The sequence below is a fragment of the Crocodylus siamensis genome, chromosome 6 (genome assembly GCF_052110815.1).
Source record: "Crocodylus siamensis isolate JL-2025a chromosome 6, ASM5211081v1, whole genome shotgun sequence".
Classification (NCBI taxonomy): domain Eukaryota; kingdom Metazoa; phylum Chordata; order Crocodylia; family Crocodylidae; genus Crocodylus; species Crocodylus siamensis.
In genome coordinates this window covers 35,496,716-35,518,965 of record NC_143400.1, presented here as the reverse complement: position 1 = coordinate 35,518,965, position 22,250 = coordinate 35,496,716, and the positions used below count along the sequence as shown (strand labels likewise).

Genomic DNA, 22,250 nt, shown 5'->3' with positions numbered 1-22,250 from the left:
TGGGCCTGAATTCATCAAAGAGTGGGAAAGGCTTCTTCAAGTGTCAGACCTGCTAATGCAACGATGCTTCCCTTCATCAAGCCAAGCTGCCTGCTTCAAACCCCTAATGTGCTAGGGCTGAGGATTTCAGAAAAGGTTAGTACTAGATCAGTAGCCAACACTTACTCTGTACTTTGGCTGTAGTTTACGCGGCAGCCAAACGGATTTCAGAGCCCAAATCCCTATTCCAAAGGCACTCATATGGTAGATAGCTCTTCTGCCATGTCACGGTTTACCTTTTTAGATGGCTACACCAGAATGGCAGACAGACCGATAAAACCTAAATTAACTGATGTAACTTCCCCTGATTTACCTTGATTCCTTTGGGATAAGTCTCCACCAGATTGGACAAAGTAATCCTGGCTTGCAGGCTTGTGTCATCTAGTCGTTACTTTTCCACACCCATGTAAAGCCAATTATCCCAGTGTAAATGTTTTGTTGGTCTATGAATTAAGTGCAAGAGAACAGCGCACAGTCATGACTGCAAGATAAGAGGAATTATCAGGCTAAGTCTCCTACTCAACAGCCTGATCCAAAGCCCACAAAGGTCGAATCTTTCCAGTGACTTCATTGAGCTTCAGCTTGGGTCCTGGTCTGCTTATTAACAAGACGTGACAAGCTTTGGTGAATGCAGAGGCAGAAAGCATCTGAATTTTACACTGCATTTTGCTAGAGACTTATTGCTTCAGTTGCTTTTTTCTCCCCACTCCTGCAGCCCACCCCCCTCCTTGGGCTCCAGCGCCCAGGCAGCGCCTGGCATTAACAAGACAGTGGATGACAGGCACACCGTGTCCACCATCCTCTCAGAGCTTCCCAGCTAAGTAATCATAAACGTTGCAAGTTTTCTACAAAGCAAGCAGCTGTCTTTCTGCTTTGGGACAAAGTTTAAGAGGAGACTGTCTCCTTGCAAATGACGGCTCCGCAAGCTTCGCAGCTTAAGAACAATGACTTTGGTGCCTGTTTTCTTCCCTTCTTCTCTTTCTTTTTTTTAATAGAAAAGATTGCAACATTGCAGGAGAACACGTCAGCTCCTTCAGCCGCCAATCAATACTGCCAAGTGCCTCGGTTTTAACTTCTTTTCTGCCTGACGCTGCTGAAATTGGCACCAGGGGATTGAGTTACCTGGCCATACTCCCATCAGAGGGGTTACTACAATCTATCGCATTTCTTATCGGTTTATTTGGGGGGTGTTTCATAACATCCTATTGCCGACATAGCTGGAGAGCATCTGTCTTTCATGTGCTTTGGAGCAGTGGGTGTGAGGGTGAGGTTGGTAGAGCTCCAAGAAAAGAGATAACCTTGAGCTTCACTGTTCCCTTCTAGAAAGAAGGAGCCTATAAACAGCCCTGAATGAGACATCCAGCCCTAGCCCAAGTGTACGGAAGGAGAGCGCAACCTTGCAATGGAAATTAGAGAGAAATTATTGCGTCATTTTGGGACCCAGCACTGTCACTAGTGCACTTGCCTGGTATGTAGAAAACCTGGGTAACTCTGCTTCCTTTTCCCCCCTTTTGTCTATTTGGATTATAAGATTTTAGGGTCAGAGAAAAATTAACTGTACACCCCCCACACAGCTCATATGCATGCTGTCATGCATATTCACAAAGTCCACCCTGAGCACATGTGCATGATACAAATGCAAGATCACTGTGCCACCACGATGTGCACCACACAAATATATATGATGTGCACGTGTGTAGCTTGCACGTGTGACTGACAGCCCTCACCTAGGGTGCATTATACCTATGAATGTTCATAGTGGTCAGAGTAACCTTGTCAGTGCCTCCCAGGAAAGGTGGCAGAGGCTGTCATTGCAGAATGGTTTGGGCCTCAATCCCAGGCAGAAACACCAATGCTTTTTGGTCCTCCACATCCTCAGTCTTGCCCTGAGGGCATCCTGCATCCCCTTCACATCCCTGAGCCCACACAGCACCCAGGTACCACTCCTGTCTTTCAGAAGATTTCACTTTCCAAAGTCTCTGGGGTGCAAATGGTAACATTAAACGTAATGCAGTGGGGTGCTCTCAGGCCTGACGGAGCAAGAGGTTCTCATAATGAAAACCCAGACTAGTCCCTCTGCAGCAAGGCAGGGGAGGAGACCCCACCATGCAGCATCACCTTAGCTCTTTGAAGCAGGGGGTCTCACACAATGGGTCCTGACACTTATTTTCTTTGGCATCCTACTGCAGAGAAGACTGCCTGAAGGGTGGTAAGTCTGGTCCTGTTGGAAAGTGCTTCCCATCTCTACTCTTTCCAGCCCCCGTGCTGTCACAGCATGATGGCAAACAGAAAGCCACTCAGACCAGGGCAAAGTCAAATGTTGCTGAAAGGACAATGCACAGAAATCCTTGGAAACTACAAAGCCATCCCCTCTGCCAGCACTTTCCATCTCAGTCTTAAAGTTGTCAGTGGATCTTTATGACCTCAGCTTTGCGAGGTGTCGCTGCCCATGAGTAGCTTTGCACAGTGGTTAGAGCACTAGCCTAGGAAGCTCAGGAAGCTTGTTTTCAAGCCCCAGCCCAGCCTCTGCCACCCTCCAGCAGTGTGAAGGAGTTAGTGGATCAAGAGTGTGAGGGGGCTGTTGGTTCATTTGCAGGGTATCAGTGCCCTTCTGGGACATATTTGGTGTTTATAAGAGGCTATGTGTGCATCCATAGGCCTATGAATCCATGAGCAGGGTATTAGGCTGTCACTCTAAGCCCCTGCTTTGCTCCGTGGCAAACAAGAGCAGCCTCCATCAGTCATTGTGCTTCCATTTCCACCTCTCCACAGGCCCAACAAAGCTTTCTGTGACCTAAATCTGCAGTTTAATGACAATGGCATGTTTTTCGTGGGTGGCCTCCCCTCTCCCTGGCGTAGCTATGGGAACCTGCTTGTTGAAGCACTGACCTTGTCTGAGCACCTTTTGCTTGAACAAACATCAGCCCTGCTATTAGGCAAGCTGGCGTGGAAAGCGGGGGAAAACATGTTTCCCTCTCAGGGCCGTCCAGAGAAGCTGGATAAGGATGGGAGAAGGTCTCTTGGCCCTCATCTGGGAAGTCCCGTCCAACATCTGACCACCAATGGACATCAGCAGCAATCACCTCTCCCTTGTTACTGATGTGGTAAGCCAACTAAATTGGCCTGATCGATTATTCACTGGACTTACCCAGCCATGCTTGACTTCCCTCCTTCAGGGCATGGCTGCCTCCTACTCCCTTTGCCCAGGGTGTCCTGATAGCACAGCATAGTAATGATCTGTCCAATTGCCAGGCCATTGTTTTGCTGTCACACAAAGGAAACAGACGGGGGTGGGGGGCTCTACCAGTGATGCACCAAGTGTCCATTACTGCACCAAGCAAGTTCTCTGCGCTGTACATTAGTCTACCCTGATCATCCCTCTGCCGTGCAAAGGGGACAGGGGCCGAAATATTCAGATCCTCTTGCTTAACCTCTCTGGCCTTTGCTTAGACCCCATAAGAGACATCCAAGTCAGCAGCCCACATTCATGCTGGTCTATTACCCTTCCCACACTCTCTTCCCTCTCTCTTTATTATACCTGCTTCCTAACTCAGCCATGCACCTGCAGTGCACCTCGCTCCATTGCACTGCAGCCATTTATACCCTCACCATTACTACTCTTTCTCTCTGCCAGCCCCCTTCTGTGATCAGTCTATCGGATGGCAGATGTTCAATGAAATATGTAAATTCTCTCTTGTTTATGAGTGAATATAATAAACTCTGGCTACTGCGCCTTCCAGGTGGCTGTTGGATGCACAGCGTTTAGTGCATAAATACCCAGTGATTGATCTCTGATCTTTAGAATAGGGCTGCGAGGACCGTGGTAAATCTGCATGCATCTGGAGTGTAAAGCCAAGAAGCAGCAGCTCTAAAACTCTTCTGACACTGTTATTTATTTCCTTGTTTTAAGTTTCTTGCATTTTACTGCATGCCAGACAATGCAGGCCTTATGATTTATGTATAACCAGAGCAGCCCCCAGTGGCTGATACTGTGAACAATTCCAAGGCACCCTGGTCTTAGTCTCTCCGGCAGATTCCCAGTCTCAAGTCTTTCTGTTAATCCCCGTTCATCCCTGCATAGATGTTGAACCCCCTCCCTTCCCCCCACCCCAAGTAGGAAGGAATAAGGGAAGTTTGCTCGCAAATCCATCTTATCACTGTCTGGGGATGCTGGGGGAATAGCTCAGCCCACAGAGCAGGTTAAAGCAGACATAGTGTCTTGATTACAATAGTTCTTCTGGGCCCTGCAATATCTGAGAACCGTTCAGACCTAAGGATGCCCTAGGCACTCCTCGTCCACCCCTGCCAGCAGCCCGTTCTCTGCAGGACAAGAGACATAAAGCATGTGTATCCCTTGGAAGCTTCCTCCCTCAAGCGATATCCTTCACAGCGTGTGGGCAGAGCCTGTCGGGTGTTTTAGGAGAAGCTGGGCTCAGCCTCCCTGTGACACACCAGCTGCCCTACCAGCTGCCTCTTATCTGCCAGGGACCAGAAGGCCCACTTCATCTTTTAGCTTCAGCTAGGTCAGTGTGATGGGCTGGCAAAGAGTACGGGGATTAACTGAGAAAAAGGAAATGCAGAAAGGTGGGTGGTATTTGTGAATGAAGAGAGAATCCCCAAGCCCTGAGAATCCGTTCTCGTAGGACAGTGGGAAAGGACTGAGACCTAGTCCAGAAAAAAACACCTTTTTCTTTAATGTTTCTGTAATAGGGTTGCTGTGACACCCCTTTCGTGGCCGCCTTAATACCGTCTGCCTGATCTCTCCCACCTTCGTGTGGGCTGCTTTTTGCATATGCCCTGTGTGGGCTTGGTGGATTTTCCTCCCCCTTCCAGTCGTACTTCAGTAGTCCCCACAACCTGGCTCCCAACCCTCCTCCTCCACTGTGTCTGAGGAACGAGGTCTGGGTCCCCTGTTACAGTTTCCTTTGGGGCTTACCACTTAAATTTGCTACCTGTGTCTTGCCTGGTTAGTCCTGGGAAGGGCTGCTGTATGTCAGAGTCTATCTCGAAGCCTTGTATAAAGAAGAATAAAGATTTCTGGGGAAACTGAAGCAAGATGAGCAGTGCCGATAGAGCAGAAGAGGGTGCTGTGGAGGCCAGCCTGGGCAAGGGGCATGCTCAGTACTGCTTTCCAGCCTTAACATCCTGATAGATTTGGGGGCAGAGGGGACACAGACTCCCCTTATTTTCCTTGGTACTATTTAGTACTATTAAAATCTGAAACAATTTGAGAAAGATCTTGTGATGCGTCCAAGCAGGGCTCCTGGGCAAGACCTAACTAGCACTGGACAGCTATGGAGTCCTTTCCTCTTTGCAGGAAGCACGTATGAGCATAGGCAGCATGTCCCTCTTCATCCCTAGTGTAGCCCGTAATGACTCTGCTAAATTACATCAGTCAAGTGGGAATGTGGTCCAGTGTGGCTGCGGTGTTGTGAAGGCAACCTTCCAGCTGGTACTGGATGCTGGATCCTATAGCACCCACCTGCCTTTTTCCCCCCAGCATCCATCAAAACACCAGGGAAAGGAATTTAGGATCCAAAGTGATTATTACTACTATTACTTTTTGCAGCCCAGGAGGAAATGGGGTAAGAACGCGGGTGCTGTGTCAAGCACCTGAAAGCAGCTGGATGGGGACCAAAGCCAGAAGGGACGGGCCTTACCTGATAGCAACCGCTGCTGCTGGGGTTGGTTCCCTGCACGCTGGGGCTGTTGCTGCCTGGTGGCAGCTTCTGGGGCATGCAGCCTATCTGGGTACCTCCTACAAACTGGGACCAGGGGCATCCCCTATCCCCACCCTAGTTGCGCTACTGAGGGCTGTGGCAGGACCCATGCCTACACTAGGGTTATTTGATCCACCCAAAGCAGCACCCCATGCTGCTGCAGCCATTCCTGGTCCAGGGCTGCATGCATCCCCTGGAAACAGATAGGTGTGGGGTCAGCTCCACGTCCTTCAGTGGTCAGCATGCAGGGCTGAACTGGGAAGGGACACAGCAGGCACATTGGGGAAGCGCTGGAGGGGATAAGAAAATGGGGAATATGGGACCAAATCCTTTTCTGCTGCAGCTCAGGGAACAGTGAAGGGGGGGGGGGAGGGGGCATGCAAATAGCTCTGCTTTCATATTTAAGTGACTTCCCTTAAGTTCATCAGGTGACAGCTTGTTGACGTTTTCAGTCTCTGAGGCTGCCCAGGCATTTCAAAACGCCTGAAGATTTCATTATCCAAGAGGCAGTTGTTAGCTGTGCTGCAGTCTTTTGGCTACTTTTCAAAGCATCTCCATTATTATCACTGGTTTAAAAACATGCAGAATGAAAATCTTCCTGTTTAAAATGACCAGGAAGTGCCCTGCAGGCAGCATTCAGCCAAAGCATTTATCCGCCTAATTTTATTTCTGAGATTCCTTTTTCTTTGGGTTTACACTTGAATGATGGGCAGTCGAGACATTTCTTTTTAAGTGAACTGCATGCAACTGGAAATGTACTGTGTTGGTGGCCAAGGAGAGTGAAGGCCTCTCTTTATCCACACTAAAGAGACACCCCAGGGCAGCAAAAGTGCACACTTCCCTTACGATGCTCAGCCAGTGTTTCTCTGAGAGGTGGAGGAGCATCTCCAGGCATGGATGAGAATTTCCAACTTTACTGTGATACATGGCAGCACAGCCGTTACGCAGAAAGACATGTCATTTCCATGAAACAGCTGTGAGCAAACATCCTTCTACATTGCTTGAGATCTGTCCTTGACTCATTGGTGAGGCCGCAGCTGGAGTACTGTATCCAATCCTGGGCTCCACAATTTAAAAAGAATGTGGAAAAGCTTCAGAGAGTCCAGAGGAGAGCCACGTGCATGATCAGAGGGCAGAAAAACAGGCCTTACGATGAGAGGCTGAGAGCCTTGGGAGTCTTCAGCCTGGAAAACTGCAGGCTCAGGGGGGACTTAGTGGCTGCTTATAAGTACATAAGAGGTGTGCATCAGGATCTGGGGGAACGCCTGTTCACCAGGGAACAACAAGGCTCAGTGGTCACAAACTCCTGCAAGACCTTTTTAGACCGGACATAAGGAAAAACTTCTTTACTGTCTGAGCCCCCAAGGCCTGGAATAGACTCCCCCGAGAGGCAGTGCAAGCATCTACTCTGGAACTCTTTTAAGAAACATTTTGATGCCTATCTTCCTGGGATCCTTTGACCCCAGCTGACTTCCTGCCCCTGGGGCAGGGGGCTGGACTCAATGATCTTTCAAGGTCCCTTCCAGCCCTAATGTCTATGACATAAAGGCTCATGTGATCCAAGGCCAGGAGGGAAGGCCATACGAGGAGAGGCTGAGGGACTTGGGGCTCTTCAGTCTGGAGAAGAGAAGGCTCAGAGGGGACTTGGTAGCAACCTACAATTACATAAGAGATTTCATAGATTTTATAGACATCAGGGCTGGAAGGGACCTCGGGAGATCATCGAGTCCAGCCCCCTGCCCAAAGGGCAGGAAGTCAGCTGGGGCATAGGATCCCAGCAAGATAAGCATCCCATTTGGTCTTGAAGGTGTTCAATGTAGGTGCTTGAACCACCTCTGCTGGCAGACTGTTCCAGACCTTGAGGGCTCGGACAGTAAAGAAATTCTTCCTTATGTCCAGCCTGAAACAGTCTCACAGTAATTTATGACCATTCGACCTCATCATCCCTTGGGGCGCTCTGGTGAACAGACGTTCCCCCAGATCCTGGTGGTCACCCCTGATAAACTTATAGGTGGCCATCAGATCACCCCCGAGCCTGCGCTTTTCCAGGCTAAAGAGCCCCGTGGCTCTCAGCCTGTTGTCATAAGGTCTGTTTTCCTGACCTCTAATAATGCACGTGGCTCTTCCCTGGACTCTCTCAAGCTTCTCCACATCCTTTTTGAATTGTGGAGCCCAAAACTGGATGCAGTACTCCAGCTGCGGCCTCACCAAGGCCGAGTACAAGGGGAGAATGACGTCCCGGGATTAGCTGGAGAAGCATCTATGGATGCAAGCCAGCATCTTGGTCGCTTTTCTAGCCGCAGCATCGCATTGAAGGCTCATGTTCGTCTTGTGGTCAATGATGACCCCCAAGTCTCTTTCTTCTGTAGTGCTATCCAACGTAGCACTGCCGAGCCTATAAGGATGCTGCAGGTTTTTCCTCCCAAGGTGGAGAACCTTGCATTTTTTGGTGTTAAACACCATCAGGTTCTCGTCTACCCATTTGCTGAGCCTGTCCAGATCAGCCTGGATCACCCGCTTATCTTCTGGCATGGATGCTTTCCCCCAGAGTTTGGTGTCATCAGCGAACTTGGCCAGTCCACTCCTGACTCCAATGCCCACATCATTAATGAAGATGTTGAACAAGACAATTAATGAAGATGTTGAACAGAGGTACATCAGGACCTGGGACAACAGCTGTTCACCAGAGCTCCCCAAGGGATAACAAGGTCTAATGGCCATAAACTCCAGGAAGGCTGATTTAGACTAGACGTAAGAAAAACGTTCTTTACCGTGCGTGTGTCCAGGGACTGGAACAAACTCCCCCCAGAGGTGGTACAAGCACCTGCTCTGGACGCTTTCAAAAAATAGGTGGATATATTTCTTGCTGGGGTCACTTGATCCCGGCTGACTTCCTGCCTGTGGCACGGGGAGGGGGGCTGGACCCAATGATCTCATGAGGTCTCTTCCAGCCCCTAATGTCTATGAAATCTATACAATCTATGAATGCAGCAGGGTCTTCAATGCATGTGGAATTCTGGACATCACATAGACGGGATTATATACTGCAAATCAATATTGCCACAGTATTCTGGTCTTCTATATTGAGATTACCATACTTCTAGCCCTCTTTCTGGCAGATACTTTTCTACTAGGGACAGACATGTATATACCTATAGGCTGTGTCCAGATGAGCCGGGGTATGCAGTTTGTGGTGCCACAAACCAATTTGTGGCACCACAAATTACATGCAGAGAATGTTAAAACATGCAGTGCAGGGCCAAAATTTGCTACTGGGAAATCCCAGTAGCCAAAAAAAAGTGCCAGAAAAAAATGTGGCACAGTGTATATGACAGGAGTGTGCGCCGGCAGACACAGAGGCTTGGTCCTCCAGGGAGACAATGTGGCTGCCGGCCAGACCATCTCCACTTCTTCAGTTGTGTTCTGGCTGGGAGCCGGAAGGAGCTGGGCAAGGTCAGTTTGCCCAAAGCGGGACAATTTGTCCCTCAACAAACTGCACATACAGGGGCGTGCGCTGCAGCAAAAAGTAGCAGAACAAATTTGTGCCGCTACTATTTTTGTCTCTCCAAGTGCACGTCCCCACACATCTGGACACAGCCATAGGGCCCCAATTGCTGCAGTATCTAAGCATTTCCCAAATATGGATGGCTCTATCTTCCCAAATTAAATATTACTCTCCCTATTGTACAGATTGGAGACTGAGACAGACTGTGAGACATGCCCAGTATTATGCAGGAAGTCAGTGGCAGAGTTAGAAACCAAACACAGCTCTCCTGAATCCAGTCGTGTCCCGCCCATAACCTTGCCTTGCCTCCCTGAGCTAATTTCAATAACATCCCAGAAGCTGAGCAAAGGGTTGCTGTTGTCATGCGTTAGAACTGAACCCATGCCTTAAATGATAAGAACTCTATTATCCATTAGCAACTGAGCTGGGAGAAAAAAAAATCAAACAAATATCTTTTTTCCAGTTGAGGCAACTGACACTATTTATGAAAATGGCAAAAGTGTCAGCCAAAAAAAGCCAAAAACCCAACAGGAGACAAGTTGTGATAAAGTTGAAATGCGTTATAGTCTCTCCAGTCAACAGTGAAAGTAAGAGGATAGTTAACCGGCTCTGGAACCAGTCAGGGTATCATCAACAGGCTGTGGCAAGTACCATTTAGGAGTCAGGATATTTCCATTTCAGATTGATTTGGTCACAAGTATTAGTGATAGTGTCTATAAGGATCCAGAAAGTCCTACCCAGACAAAAATAGATGGGGTTTTTCCCCCAAAATGTGGTTTAGTTGAATTGAAACATTTCATGTCTCAAACTATCTCTTTGATCCACTTGGGCACCTTTTACCTTTTTTTACACTTGAATTTCTATCACTTTTTAAACAGCAAAAAAAAAAAAAATCTGTTCCCAAAGAAAAGTTTGCGAATTTCTGGTTTGAAAATGCCAGAATCAAGTGTTTCAGATTCAAAATGGGACAGTGGGAGCCTGCTGAAAAGTTTTGACATTTTGTTACATTCTTCCCATTTTTTTGAAAGTGCCTCTTCACTCAATTTGATCCAAATTTGCAAATTGCTTCAGTCTCTCTGAAACTCCATTTTTGGGTGAATTAGCCCCTAGCTAGTTCTGCCAGATGAACTGAAAGGAAAAAGGCACTGAGGTGAACTGAAATGGTTGAAACTGTGTGCGCACATTTATTTCAGCAAGCGCCGCTGCCAGCCAGATCGGTGTCTTTCTTTCTGTGGCTTGTTGCACACAGGCGTGTGTGAGAGGGAGACAGCACGTCGGGGTTGGGGGGAATTTATGGGAGTGCATTTGGATCTGTGTTATTTGGCTGTGTATGAGTATTTACATGCATGGGGAGGGGGGTGTGCATGTTTGTCTGTGGGGCTGTGTGTTGTGCCAGTCTCCCTCCTCTTCCTCTCCACCCCCCAAACGCAGTGTGATCTAAACAAACCTGCCTCTGGACATGTCATCCCTTAAAATAGATGTTCATACATCAGCCTTTCCACGGCGGCAGCAGAAACAGCAGCAGCAACAGTATGAAGACATGGCTGACGGGATATGACTAGACTACTCGCCCTGAACTGAGAAATCACAGTCTGCATAAAGGTAGGGTAATGGGGGTGGGCATCTCCCTCCTGCGTGTCTATCTGTCTGTCTCGGTGGGGCTGGGCAGCCTGCATGAGTGTGATAATGTCTGTGCCGAGCCATGTGCGTAGGCAGGGCTGTCTGCCTCTCTGCTTCTCTCCTCCTCCCTCCCAGTGCAGCGTGAGACTGGCAGGGGCTGCAAAGACAGCCATGAACCTGTGAGGCATTGCAGGCTGCAGCCTGCTCCATGTTTTGCTGTGAGTGTGGGTCTCACCCCACCTGGGAGGTTTCGGGAATAAGGATGTTTTGGGGGGGATCTGCTCTGTGGTCTTTCATCTTCTGGGTAGCAACCAGTGACATTTTCCAGCTCAAGCCCCTTGTATCTGAGCATCGCGAGGGCGGGGAATTACATCCCAAAGTGGATGTGGATGTGGCTCGCAGCCTCTTACCCAGTCCTGGGTCTGTTTGTAGCCTTCTATTAAGAGCTGTGAGAAATATCAGACCCTTTCTCGTGAGCTCCCCCCTACGATCCACGGGACACAGACACAGGCAGGGCTTGGATGTGTTGCAGTCAAGGTCAGGCAAGGTTGGCTGTGTCCTGAGCAGATGGACACTAGTGACATAGTAAGTGTGTTGCTTGTCTTGGCCTCCATGTCCTGGCTGAGGGGCTTGCCAGGTATTTGTTTATTCCTGGAACCAGCAAGTTAAATGTTCAGCACAGCACCAGAGCTGGTGCAGGGTCAAAAAAAGGACCATGGCGCATGCTTGGGCAGTTCTTGTTACCTTCAGAGGCAGCTGCAGTGAGCTGTGCCAGAGCTGGATTGAGCTTGCTCTTCCAGCACAGACCGGTCCGTAAACCGCACAGTTATGTTCAAAGCAGCATCTAACATCCTGCACCTGAAACAGGCCACTTTGGGGAGCGATAGTGGAAAGGAGCATATCTTGAGCATCTCTGGACCCACTCTGAATCTACAGGCTCCTTGAAATGTCTCCAGCCTCTCTGTCCTGTTCGGTGGGCATCTGGGGAGTGTTTCCTCCTGGACCGCTGCCTTCCGGCCATTGCTGGAGACAGGATGTCACAGCAAGTGGATGGATGGTTTGAGCCAGCCCAGTGGTAAATCTAAGGTCACTGCATTTCCCCCTCTTAGCTCTGGTGCCGAGCTGCTGATGGGAAGAGGGGCTGGGAAGTGACAGGCTGGACGTGCTCCTGAGCACTTGAAGCCACTCCAGGCGACAGCTGAGGCAGTGCTGTTGGGGGGCAGGAGAGGGCAAAGTACATTAACGGTGGCAGCAGCCGTGGCGGTTAGTTGGCCGTGATCAGGAGGACAACGGCAAGCAAGCAAAATGTTCCCACGGCTGAAGCTTAGCTTCTGGGTCTGGGTGAGATTATCCTGGGAGGCTCGCTGGTGGTGGGAGGAAGGAGGAGCATGGTCTGGAGCACCGCACGGCATGCTCTGGCTGCTCTTCTTTAAAATAAGTCTCCTTGTGCTCAGCAATCGAGAAGCACCCCTCTCCCCAGTCACCTCCTGATCTTTCAGAGGGGTTAAAAGAGCTCCCAAAAGGGGTTAAAATTGCTTCTTGCTATGGGCTGCTCTTATTGGTATGTGGCAAGACAAAGCTCAGCCAGACCCCACGTATCTCCATATGAAATTTTCCACCTGTTTTTCCTCCCAGCCCCAGCCCCAGCCCCAGCCCCAGCCCCTGGCAACCGGCCCAGAGCTGTCACTGCATGCCAGCTCCTCTGATCACAGGCTGGCACAGCCTGTTCCTGAACTGGCCTCACTATGCTGGCAGAAAAGCTTTGCGGTCTCCTCAGAGGGGGAAAGCAGCAGCTGAACAACTGCATCGCCCCCTAAATACAAAACCACAGGTAGCCACTCCGGCCGGCGTGGCACTGCTCAGACATGGCAGAGCTGGAACATGGCAAATGGGGAGTGTTGCCCAGGGGCAGAGGACCCAGCTCTCTCTTTTTCTTGCTTCTGCCATTATCAAGCTGTCCTAGGCAGGGAGGATGAAATGTTATTCCCTTTCTTCATGTCAGGGACCCCTGGATAGAGAGTCCCTGCTCCCTGCACCAAGCTCGTGAGGTAGAGCTTGCTTGGTAGAGCCACCTTGAAGGGTATTTTGATGAGGCAGCAGCTAACTCCAGTGTCAGTGGCCCTATGAATCTCAGCCTGGAGTTGCTGGATCTGGCATCTCCTGGTGTTGCTGGCCCCAGGAAAAACATCTGGATCTGGGAGGGCTTCTAGGGCTGAATCCCATGGGGGAGCATTTGATGATGTGGTTTCCCTAATAGCCTCTGTTGCTTCCAGGATAAGACAGTGGGTGGCAACCGCAGCAAAAGCAGCATCCCGGCCACGGCCCGGCCTCGACCAGCCCACAGGGATGCATTGTGGGATACAGCCACTCCAATGGCTTTCATGTCCAGGTTCTCCAGGAGCAGCTCCAGGTCAGCCAGCCGAGAGACTCCAGAAGACCGCAGCAGCCACCCCATCCTCAGTGTCTTCGAGTTGGAGAGGCTGCTGTACACAGGGAAGACAGCCTGTAACCATGCTGATGAGGTCTGGCCTGGACTGTACCTGGGAGATCAGTACGTACAACCCCAAGGAGACTCTTTCTTGTATCATATGGATGGATCCTGACAAGCCCTGGGGGTGTGGGGGCCCACAACTCAAATAGCAGGGGGCAGTAGGTTGGGGTCAGTGGGCATTGGCTGAGTGGCACGGGGAGCCCAGGAATGGGAGGGGAGGGGCTGTGGATTAGGATTAAAAGAGTTACCTGAGGAACCCAGGCTAAAATCACATGGGGTTGCAAAGTGGACACAGCTTAATTTACCTAATGTTAATTGTCCCCATGGTAACTCCATCCCCTTGTGGACGCTTCCCTTCCAGCCAAAAATATGCAGCAGGCCACTCTGATCTATACCATCACTGCCTCTTCTAGCTGGTGGTGCTTGCACAAGCCTCTTCCAAACAGGCTTTGCTCCACGCTGAGTGTTGTGGATCCTCCATGAACCCCCAAAGGGTTAAAACCCTGTTTTAACCCTTTGCATTCTCTTCTCCGCCTACAGGGATATAGCAGCCAATCGACGTGAGCTGGCTCACCTGCAGATCACCCACATCCTCAATGCCTCACACAGCAAGTGGAGGGGGGGTGCCGAGTACTATGAGGGCACCGGCATCCACTACCTGGGCATCGAGGCCCACGATTCGCCCACCTTCGACATGAGCCCTCACTTCTACCCCGCCGCCGACTTCATCCACCAGGCACTGAGCGAGAGAAGAGGTGAGGGGCAGAGATGAGCCAGGAAAGGACCTTATCCAGGAGGGAGAGGAGGCAGTGTCCAAAGCCCTCATCACCTCTTTGACCCCCTTGTTTCCTCAACCCCAGGGAGCTGGAACAGAGCAATGACTCCCCAGTTTCATATCTGGCCTCCTATACACTCAACTCCATCGAAATTAACTGATGCGGTGGTGCATCCAGATCACTGCCCCCCCATTTGGGAGGACACCCAGCCCCCCGTTCTGGACTGTTATCTGACCCCTCCATGTCATTGTGCAAGGTGGCAGGCACATATTAGCAAAGTGCCATGGCCTGCTCCAGCTGATATTGGGACCTGACCCACTATCAAGGTCCTGGGGTATGGAGAGTCAGGAACAGAGGTGTCTGTGGTTTCTGTCCCTGAGCAGGCAGAGCTAAGTCTAGTTCACAGGAGCTGTGGAATAGGGCTGGGTGAAAAATGTTCATTAGCACTGCTTTTCAATGGAAAATTGGCTTTTCACCTAATTTTTCATTTTCCCTGGGAAATGTATGCTTTTCACTGAAAACAAAACATCCTGGCCCTGTGTGTGTGTGTGTATGTATGTGTACATGTACACATGTATACATGCATGTACATTTGGATTGAGAAAGCTGCTGTAGGCTGCTGTGGAAACTGGGATGTCATTGTCCTAGGTCCCTTCTTCCCCTAGGGACTATGACCCCATGGTGGACTTTGAATCATAGAAACATGGAAAGTGAGGGCTGGAAGGGACCTCAGGAGGTCACATCTAGTCCAACCCCTTGCTCAAAGCAGGCCCAGTCCCAACTAAATCATCCCAGCCAAGGCTTTGTCATGCCGGGCCTTAAAAACCTCCAAGGATGGAGAATCCACCACCTTTCTGGGTAACCCACTGCAGCATGTTTTGCTTCAGAAGAGCCAAGGAAGGGATAGGAAGGAGGCTTTCTCTTGCTGCACTTTATCTCCTAAACTGCTGAGTGCCTGCACCGTGATGAAAGCCCTGCTCCTGCTACTCACGTGACAGCAGGTTTCTGCTGAGTGGAAGAGAAAAGAGACTCATGGGAGAGGAAGCAGACTTTCTTTTCCATGATGCACCGTGGTCTTGGGACTGCCCTAATACACTGACTCTTACCAAGTGGATGGACTCTCCTGGGTCACAGGACATATTGTCTGAGCAGTGCATTCATCCCAAAGACAAGAAAGCGAGCACAAAGCCTCCAAACTATAGATCCCACAAGGCATCATTTCTGAAGCAAAACATTTTGGTTGTCGATGTTGGGATGAACTTTCCCTGGATTCCCCTCCTGCTCCTCCATTTTCCACCTGGCTCTGCCACCTTGTCCCACGTCCTGTATCCTAACTAAGATTGGACTGTCTCATCAGTACCGCACTAGGGCACTTTCCTAGGTTCCCTTTAGAGACCCAAATCATGCTATGATGTTGCTGCTCTTCTCTCTGCAGGAAGGATCCTTGTGCATTGTGCTGTTGGGGTGAGCAGGTCGGCCACCTTGGTCCTCGCCTACCTCATGATCCGCCATCACATGACCCTGGTGGAAGCCATAAAGACTGTCAAGGACCACCGTGGCATCATCCCCAACCGGGGCTTCCTGCGCCAGCTGGTCACTCTGGATAACTCTCTGAGGCTGAAGCGGAGGGTCTGAGGGGGTGCTGCACAGTGGATGACATTCAGCAGAAATTTGCTGTCACATGAGCAGCCAGCGCAGGGCTTTCATCACAGTGCAGGCACTCAGGGGTTAAAGTGAAGCAAGGGACTCCCCCCCGTCCATCCAGTTGCCTGGGGTCCTCCAGGAGCCTCAGCTATATGAAGTGATCAAACAGATCTCTGCTCCCCCAACTGCAGTTGCAATGGCCCAATATGCGGCCTCCCCCACAAGCCTTCTAACCTCAGAGGTGCAGCTGATGAGACTCGGCCCCATGTCTCAGGCTGCTCTCACTCCCTGATGGCTCAGGGAAGCCCTCAAGGGTTGGTCCTCCTAACCGGCAGACCCATTCACCCAGCCGGCCTTGCCCTTTCTTTGTTCCTGGCAGACCCAGGCTGTGTGTCCATTTCTCTGTGACCTGGGTATGGCCTGGGGAACAGACCCTCTACTGTAGAGTTTGAAAGTCCTTGATGTCAAACATTTACCTGTAAGAATAAAAATACTGCAAGGGAAACAGAAAGTCTAGCTGTCCCTTCTGTGGCTGGAGCATCTTGGTCCAGACTGAGAGATGGGGTGGGTTCCCGACTGTGAGTATTTAGTGGTCACTTCTCTTAGGGCTGAAATGAACTTGGAGGGAACTCCATGTCCCGTGTCACAGCAACAATGATGATGCAGGGCTCAGGAGGGTCCGACCAGCTCTTTATGATCCTCTCCCAGGCCCTTTGAAGTCAACATAATGAAAAGGAAGCAAAATGCATCTGTATGAAAGCCGCCACTCCACAGGGGTGGGTGAGACGGGAGGAGGGCATTTGTTTCCCTTTATTTCTATGGTGGAGGCTTTGAATCATGCTACCAAATGGCCCAGCCAGCCTTTCTTCTCACCCAGGAATGGGCACCATCATTCAGAAGCTGCTGGAGGGAAGGAGCCAGGGACTGTGGGACTAAACACAGAGCACTACAGAGCTAAACACAGACCTACACCTTGAGGAGCTAATGCACATCCATACCCATATCACTGCCTCCTTAACCCACCATAGAAACAAACACACCCATTACAATATCTGCACCTGTCCACAAGGCATCATCTCCCCTTGTCTCTCAGTCCTGTCCCTGAATACGGGGCTTAAAACTCAGTTCATTCACGGTTGCTTCCACTGGAGGACCTGCTGCTGCTGTTGCTGCTGCTGTCCTCATGCCTGTTTTCTGATCCTATTGTCTTGCCATCCTCTTCACTATCTCTGTCTGTTTCCCCACTGCGGGGTCTTGAAAGAGCCTGTGCCAAGTGTCCCTCTGCCAGGTGGATGAACTTTTTTTTTTAAGGAAATTTTTCCTGTTCCAAGCCAAATCAGCCAAATCAAGTCCAAACCCATGAGTCAGTCCAGAACCAAAAGTGGCCCTATAACCAGCAAACATCCTCCACCCCCACCTGAAGCTTCAGATGTTTCCAAGGTCTTTGGCAGGCATCCTACATGCAGGCCCAAGCCTGGAGGCTTGGGATACAGATGCTCCCGAGTTTTGCTTGCCCTCAGCCATATGGCCAGAGGAGCAAACTAGGGAGGAGCCTCCCATTTCCATGAAGTGGGCGTAAAGCCTAAAAAGCTCACTCCGAGTATCATTCCACAAAAAAAACCTTAACATATTACAAAAACCGTGTCCGCGTAGCCCGTGCACCTATGCAAAGGCTCACTGGCCACCCGGACCTGTTACAATATCCGTGTCACGCTGTAGACACACAAGCAACTTCTGGTCTCTCAGGCCACCCTTTTTTTTCCTCCCCCCAGCTGCTTGCGGGGTCACATACTCAGTTCACCTGCTGTCCGTGTTGCTGTCCGGCTGCTGCTGTCGCTGTCTTCAGTTCAACTTGTTTCTTCCTCGCTGCCACCACCCCCCTCCCTGCTAGGTGGGAGTTGGAAGATCCTATGCCACACGCCTCTGTGCCAAAATGGCTTTGGCCATGTCCTCTCCATCCTCCACTACTGATTCCTGGTAGTAGGTCTGGAGTTTTGCTCAGAGCCATTTTCACACAGCCTACTACCTCTATGTCCGTGTGCCTGGACAACAGGAGGTTCCTGGCTTTCCCCAGGGTGCTCCTGACACGGGATACAAACTGGTTAAAGTGGGCCGATGGGCTCCCCTGGTGCTTGGTGAGGTGCCTGGACAGTGCCACTTCTCTGGGTTAGCCAGTTGTCACCGGTCACCACTTCACAGAGCTGCTCCATCCTTTTCCATACCCCTGTGGCGCAGGTGCGGAGCCAGAGCAGGTAGTCGATCGTCTTGGTGGCTCTGTGGCAGTTGAGCCACGGGCAGCTGGGTCTCCCCAGCTGACCCTCTCTATGTCTCCGGGACCTCGCTGGCAGGGCTCGGTGGGCTATGAGCCAGTTCAGGTCCTTGTGGTCTTTACCCAGGTCCTTGTGGTCGATGCGCTCCCATATGGCCTGACATGTGTCACCTGGGAGCAGGTCCACAAACGACATGGTGTCCCTCAGCCTCACCGTCTCCTGGATCTTTTTGTGGTTGCTCATGGTCACGGGGCCTGCGCTCTGCAGGCCATACAAGCTGCGGCACTTGTTCAGGATCTCGTAAAAGCACGGTGCGCCTGTGATTGGTTGTGGCTACACTGAAATGGCCAGGGGAGGATAGGGCAGGAAGTCAATATTTATCCAAGCAGCCCTGGACCCTTTGCTAGTGTCTAGTCCCCAAGCTGGGGTGAGCAAGGCAATTTGCAGGTGCCCCAGTGAGCAGTAGCAGGAAGCTCTTAAGGCAGGACTCTCATTTACACACCCCAATGAGGAGCTATCAGAATTGGAGAAGGAGTTTGGAGGAGTCCTGAGAAGAGCAGGGAGAGTCTTAGCTCCCGCTCAGGCACAGACCCATAGCAGAACACACATTGGCTAATATAGGGAAGGGTAAGAAAGCAAGCCGAGAAGCCGCCAAGCTGCAGGGATTTCCCCATTTGGAACGAGTGGCTCCCAGTGCACTCCCACATAGGGATCCAGCCCAGCTTTGCTCGTGCCCTGTTCCCAGGGGCCTTGCTACTAGCAGCATTCATTATTACAACCTTTGCACAAGCAGGGCTCAGGGAGCCAGACACACTGGCCACGAGAGGGCAGCACCGAACTGAAGAACGTTCCTTGTGTTCTGCGCCAGGCACTTCATTAGGGCAGGACTTGCCATCCATGCGGGAACATGTCTGAGGGCCTCGTTACGTGGTAATTTGGGCAGCTCCTTGAGCTCTTAACCCCTGGATTGTCTGCACTTTAATACCTCAAAGCGGTTTTAAGCACTCGTTACGTGGCTCAGAATTAAGCCGCTCCAGGACAGGATTATCTCTGATCCGCCATGCCCAGCTCCTGGTCCATTAGTATGTGGCCACTCCCCACCAATGTGCTGCTCAGGTTGAAGTCCTCCAGTATCCCAGCACCTCTAGTAGAGCAGGGGTAGAAGCCTGTCCTGGGTCACTAGCCCTGTAGGGGAAACTCAGAGGTACATCTCCTAGTCCTGCCCCTGCTCACCAGGGTCTGGGACAGAAGTTTCATTAAACTGGTTTGACATAAATCAGTGAAGTCGGATACCACATTCAACCAGGTTTATCTCAAACTGGTTTCAGCCATTTTGAAACTGGGTTATGTGCACTGAACTTCTGTTCTGTTACCGGTTGAAACCAGTTTCTGATGACTTAAACTGGCTTATGTGCGACTTCTGTCTCCAGTGTCAAGTCACAGCTGTGCAGGTAGAGGACTGTCAGAGAAGGCTTCTTCATCTCTGTTTCTCAACCCATGGGTCGCGATCCAAAAGTGGATCATGAAAATGCATGAAAGCGTTGTGAACAAACTTTAAATACAGATCAACAAACTTTTTAAAAAGTGGCTTTTCCTTTGAAAGGAGAAAAACATGGGAAACCGTGGGTTTTCCCTTGAAGGCTGGCAGAGCTCTGGCCTCTGAGAGGCTGCTTGCACCCCCACCCCCCGGGCCCACACAGGGGGTCCCCTGCTCCATGCACTGGGGAGCTGGGAGCAGCAGGCCAGGATTGCGGGGCACTGGGGCAGGTCTGGCCATCAATGTTTACAAATGGGCCCTGATACAAAAAAAAGTTGAGTTGAGACCTGCTGTTCTAGCCTAAGGGTGTGACAACTCCAAACTCAAAGCTAGCACTAACATCAGTCAATATTTGTGCAGTCCACGGTGTAAGGTGCAACGAGGCCCTAAGATTCATCCAGCTCCCACGATAAATAGGATCCATGTTTGCCCCCAAGATAAAGGGCTAAGACTGCCATCTAAAGTGGAGCCACGTGGACAGAGAAACCAGGGAGCAGCCAGGGCAGTACAGCCAGTACATCATCTAAGTACGGTGGAAGTGAGAAAGGCTGAGCCTGCTGTCATGTTTAGCAAAGACCACCAGATGGAGAAGTTGCACTCTGTCAAAAGCCGTCGGACCCCCGCCAATGAAACTGGGGCCAGCAAAAATGAACTTCCCTGTTAGTGATGGAAAGTCCTTTCTGCACCAAGAGGCCTGCTCTAGCCCATTCGTTTCTGGCGCGCACCCTCACGGCAGAGACGGGGATTCAGGAGCCTGCAAGGAGCAAGAGGAACATGCCTTGCGGGGAAAGGATTCTGAATAAAGGACGTCTGCGCTGCTCTTCAAAGCACCCACGCTAGGGAAGCACTGGCTCTGTTGTGCTTGTCCTGCCTATGGGAAACCGATTCTTGCTCGTCTGCCTGTCGGAGACCCTCTTGCTTGGTTTGATGTGAAGCCAGTGGCTGAGCCAGGCTACCTGAGTAAGCAAAGAGCCTACAGAGACTTCATCTGGGAGCCTAAGATCTGGAGAAAATTAAAAAAAAAAACGACAGGTGAAAAGTAGCTCCTTCTTAGTCCTCCTCTTTATTCCCCATAAGTTTCCCAGCCTGGTCCCTGTAAGCAACCTCATCTAACTGTGTTCCTAATGACCACCAGCAGGTGCCCGAGGACCAGGTTTTAGGTGGCCAGGCAGCTTCAGTTTCCAGCTTTGTGGATCCTTTCTAACCACTCGGTGCTCGGTCCAGAGATCTGGGAAGCCAGAAGCTTGGTCGTTCACCTCTGGGCCTCCTGAGTGCCAGGGGAAGGAGGTTACCATTTCTACCCGTAGCTAGAAATAAGATCAAGCTGTGCAACTTGGGTCTGGCTTTAAGACACTGTTTAGCCCCCACCCCTGCAAATCAGGATGCATGTGGCTGATTTCATGGGGTTTGCTGAGGTCTGACTCAGGCTGAGGTTGGGTTGGAAATAGCATGTGGCTGAAAACCACTTGGTTTGCAGAGCTCCCACTGAGAGCCTGGAATATCTTGGCCCGCTGAAGTCTAAGGGGAGCTCACGTGCCGCACAACCCCGGGGGGGCAGGAGGAGTGGGAAAGCTGGCAAGAGGGTCAGGAAGCAGGAAGAAGAAGGGTAGGAAGGGAGCATCCCAAGTTACAGCTTCAGTGGGCAATGTGGATGTTCTTGCAAAAGGCGGTAAGGTCCAGGACTGAAACGCTGCTGGAAGAGCCTATAAATAGTGGCTACAATACCATCCCACCCACCCCAGAGTAAGTACGTGGAGAAAGATCAGATCAAATTTAGCCGCGCATAACTGGCACCACGGTGCTTCGGGGACGCATTGTCCAGCCGCTCTTAATATAACTCCATTCTTCTTCCACTTCCTGACACCAGTTGGCTGCTTGGGCAGCCCCGTATATCAAGAGCTTGCATCTAATAAACATGTGGCAATGAGGGCTCTGAGTGCTTTGAAGGGCGAGCCGCTCAGCTTGGATGCTAGCCAGACTGTCTGGGATGCCGCGGTGCATCTGGCTTAGTGTCTCGGCAGGCCTAAGCACCAGGCAAGCAGCGGGCTGGCAGGGTGCCTATCCTGCTTCCAGGGAGACCAGGAGAAATGCTCCTCTCAGCCTTTGTCAACAAGAGGCACTGTTGTGTGGGAGAGTGGGCAGAGGGTCAGGATTGGGGCTAACTCTTTTAAAAAGGCATATGACAGAGAGGGAAATCTCCTGCCCCTGTATTATAGGCACTAGACATTCAGCATAAAGGAACTGTCCAGAAAAGGACAATGACACTAACTCCAAATAGCAAGCCCAGGGCTTCTGGGTAACAAAAAATATGGGGCTGGAGCTGGACAGGGCATGGAGGGCTTCTCGGTAGTATTGAACGCGGCTCTGCAGCCGAACAGGGCCCTAGGAGGTCTTGGGAAACAGGCAAAGGAATGGGCTGGGCAGAGGCCCTGCAGCCAGATCCTAGCTAACAACACAGGCAGGGATTGTCCTCAAATGTGCCCATCTGATTTTGCAGTTTTACCTCCTGTGCTATGGGCCCTGCAGCTGCGCAGCTCCCATTGTGTGCCCGGGCGCTAATCAGGCCTTCAACTCAGGGCACAGCCATTGTTCGGTAAAGCCGGGATCAGGGAAGTGCAGAGCACGAGGGGAAACTTGTTTGAGTGAGG

General features: G+C 50.9%; 1 protein-coding gene across 1 annotated transcript; it reads left to right on the top strand.

The window, feature by feature from the left end:
* Positions 1–10,697: 10,697 nt before the first annotated feature.
* DUSP26 (dual specificity phosphatase 26) lies at positions 10,698–16,306 on the top strand. Its single transcript, XM_090054477.1, has 4 exons — positions 10,698–10,866; positions 13,158–13,435; positions 13,916–14,130; positions 15,587–16,306. The coding sequence occupies exons 2-4, from the start codon at positions 13,257–13,259 to the stop codon at positions 15,784–15,786; spliced, it is 594 nt and encodes a 197-aa protein (XP_089910603.1). The 5' UTR covers positions 10,698–10,866; positions 13,158–13,256; the 3' UTR covers positions 15,787–16,306.
* The last annotated feature ends 5,944 nt before the right edge of the window (positions 16,307–22,250 follow it).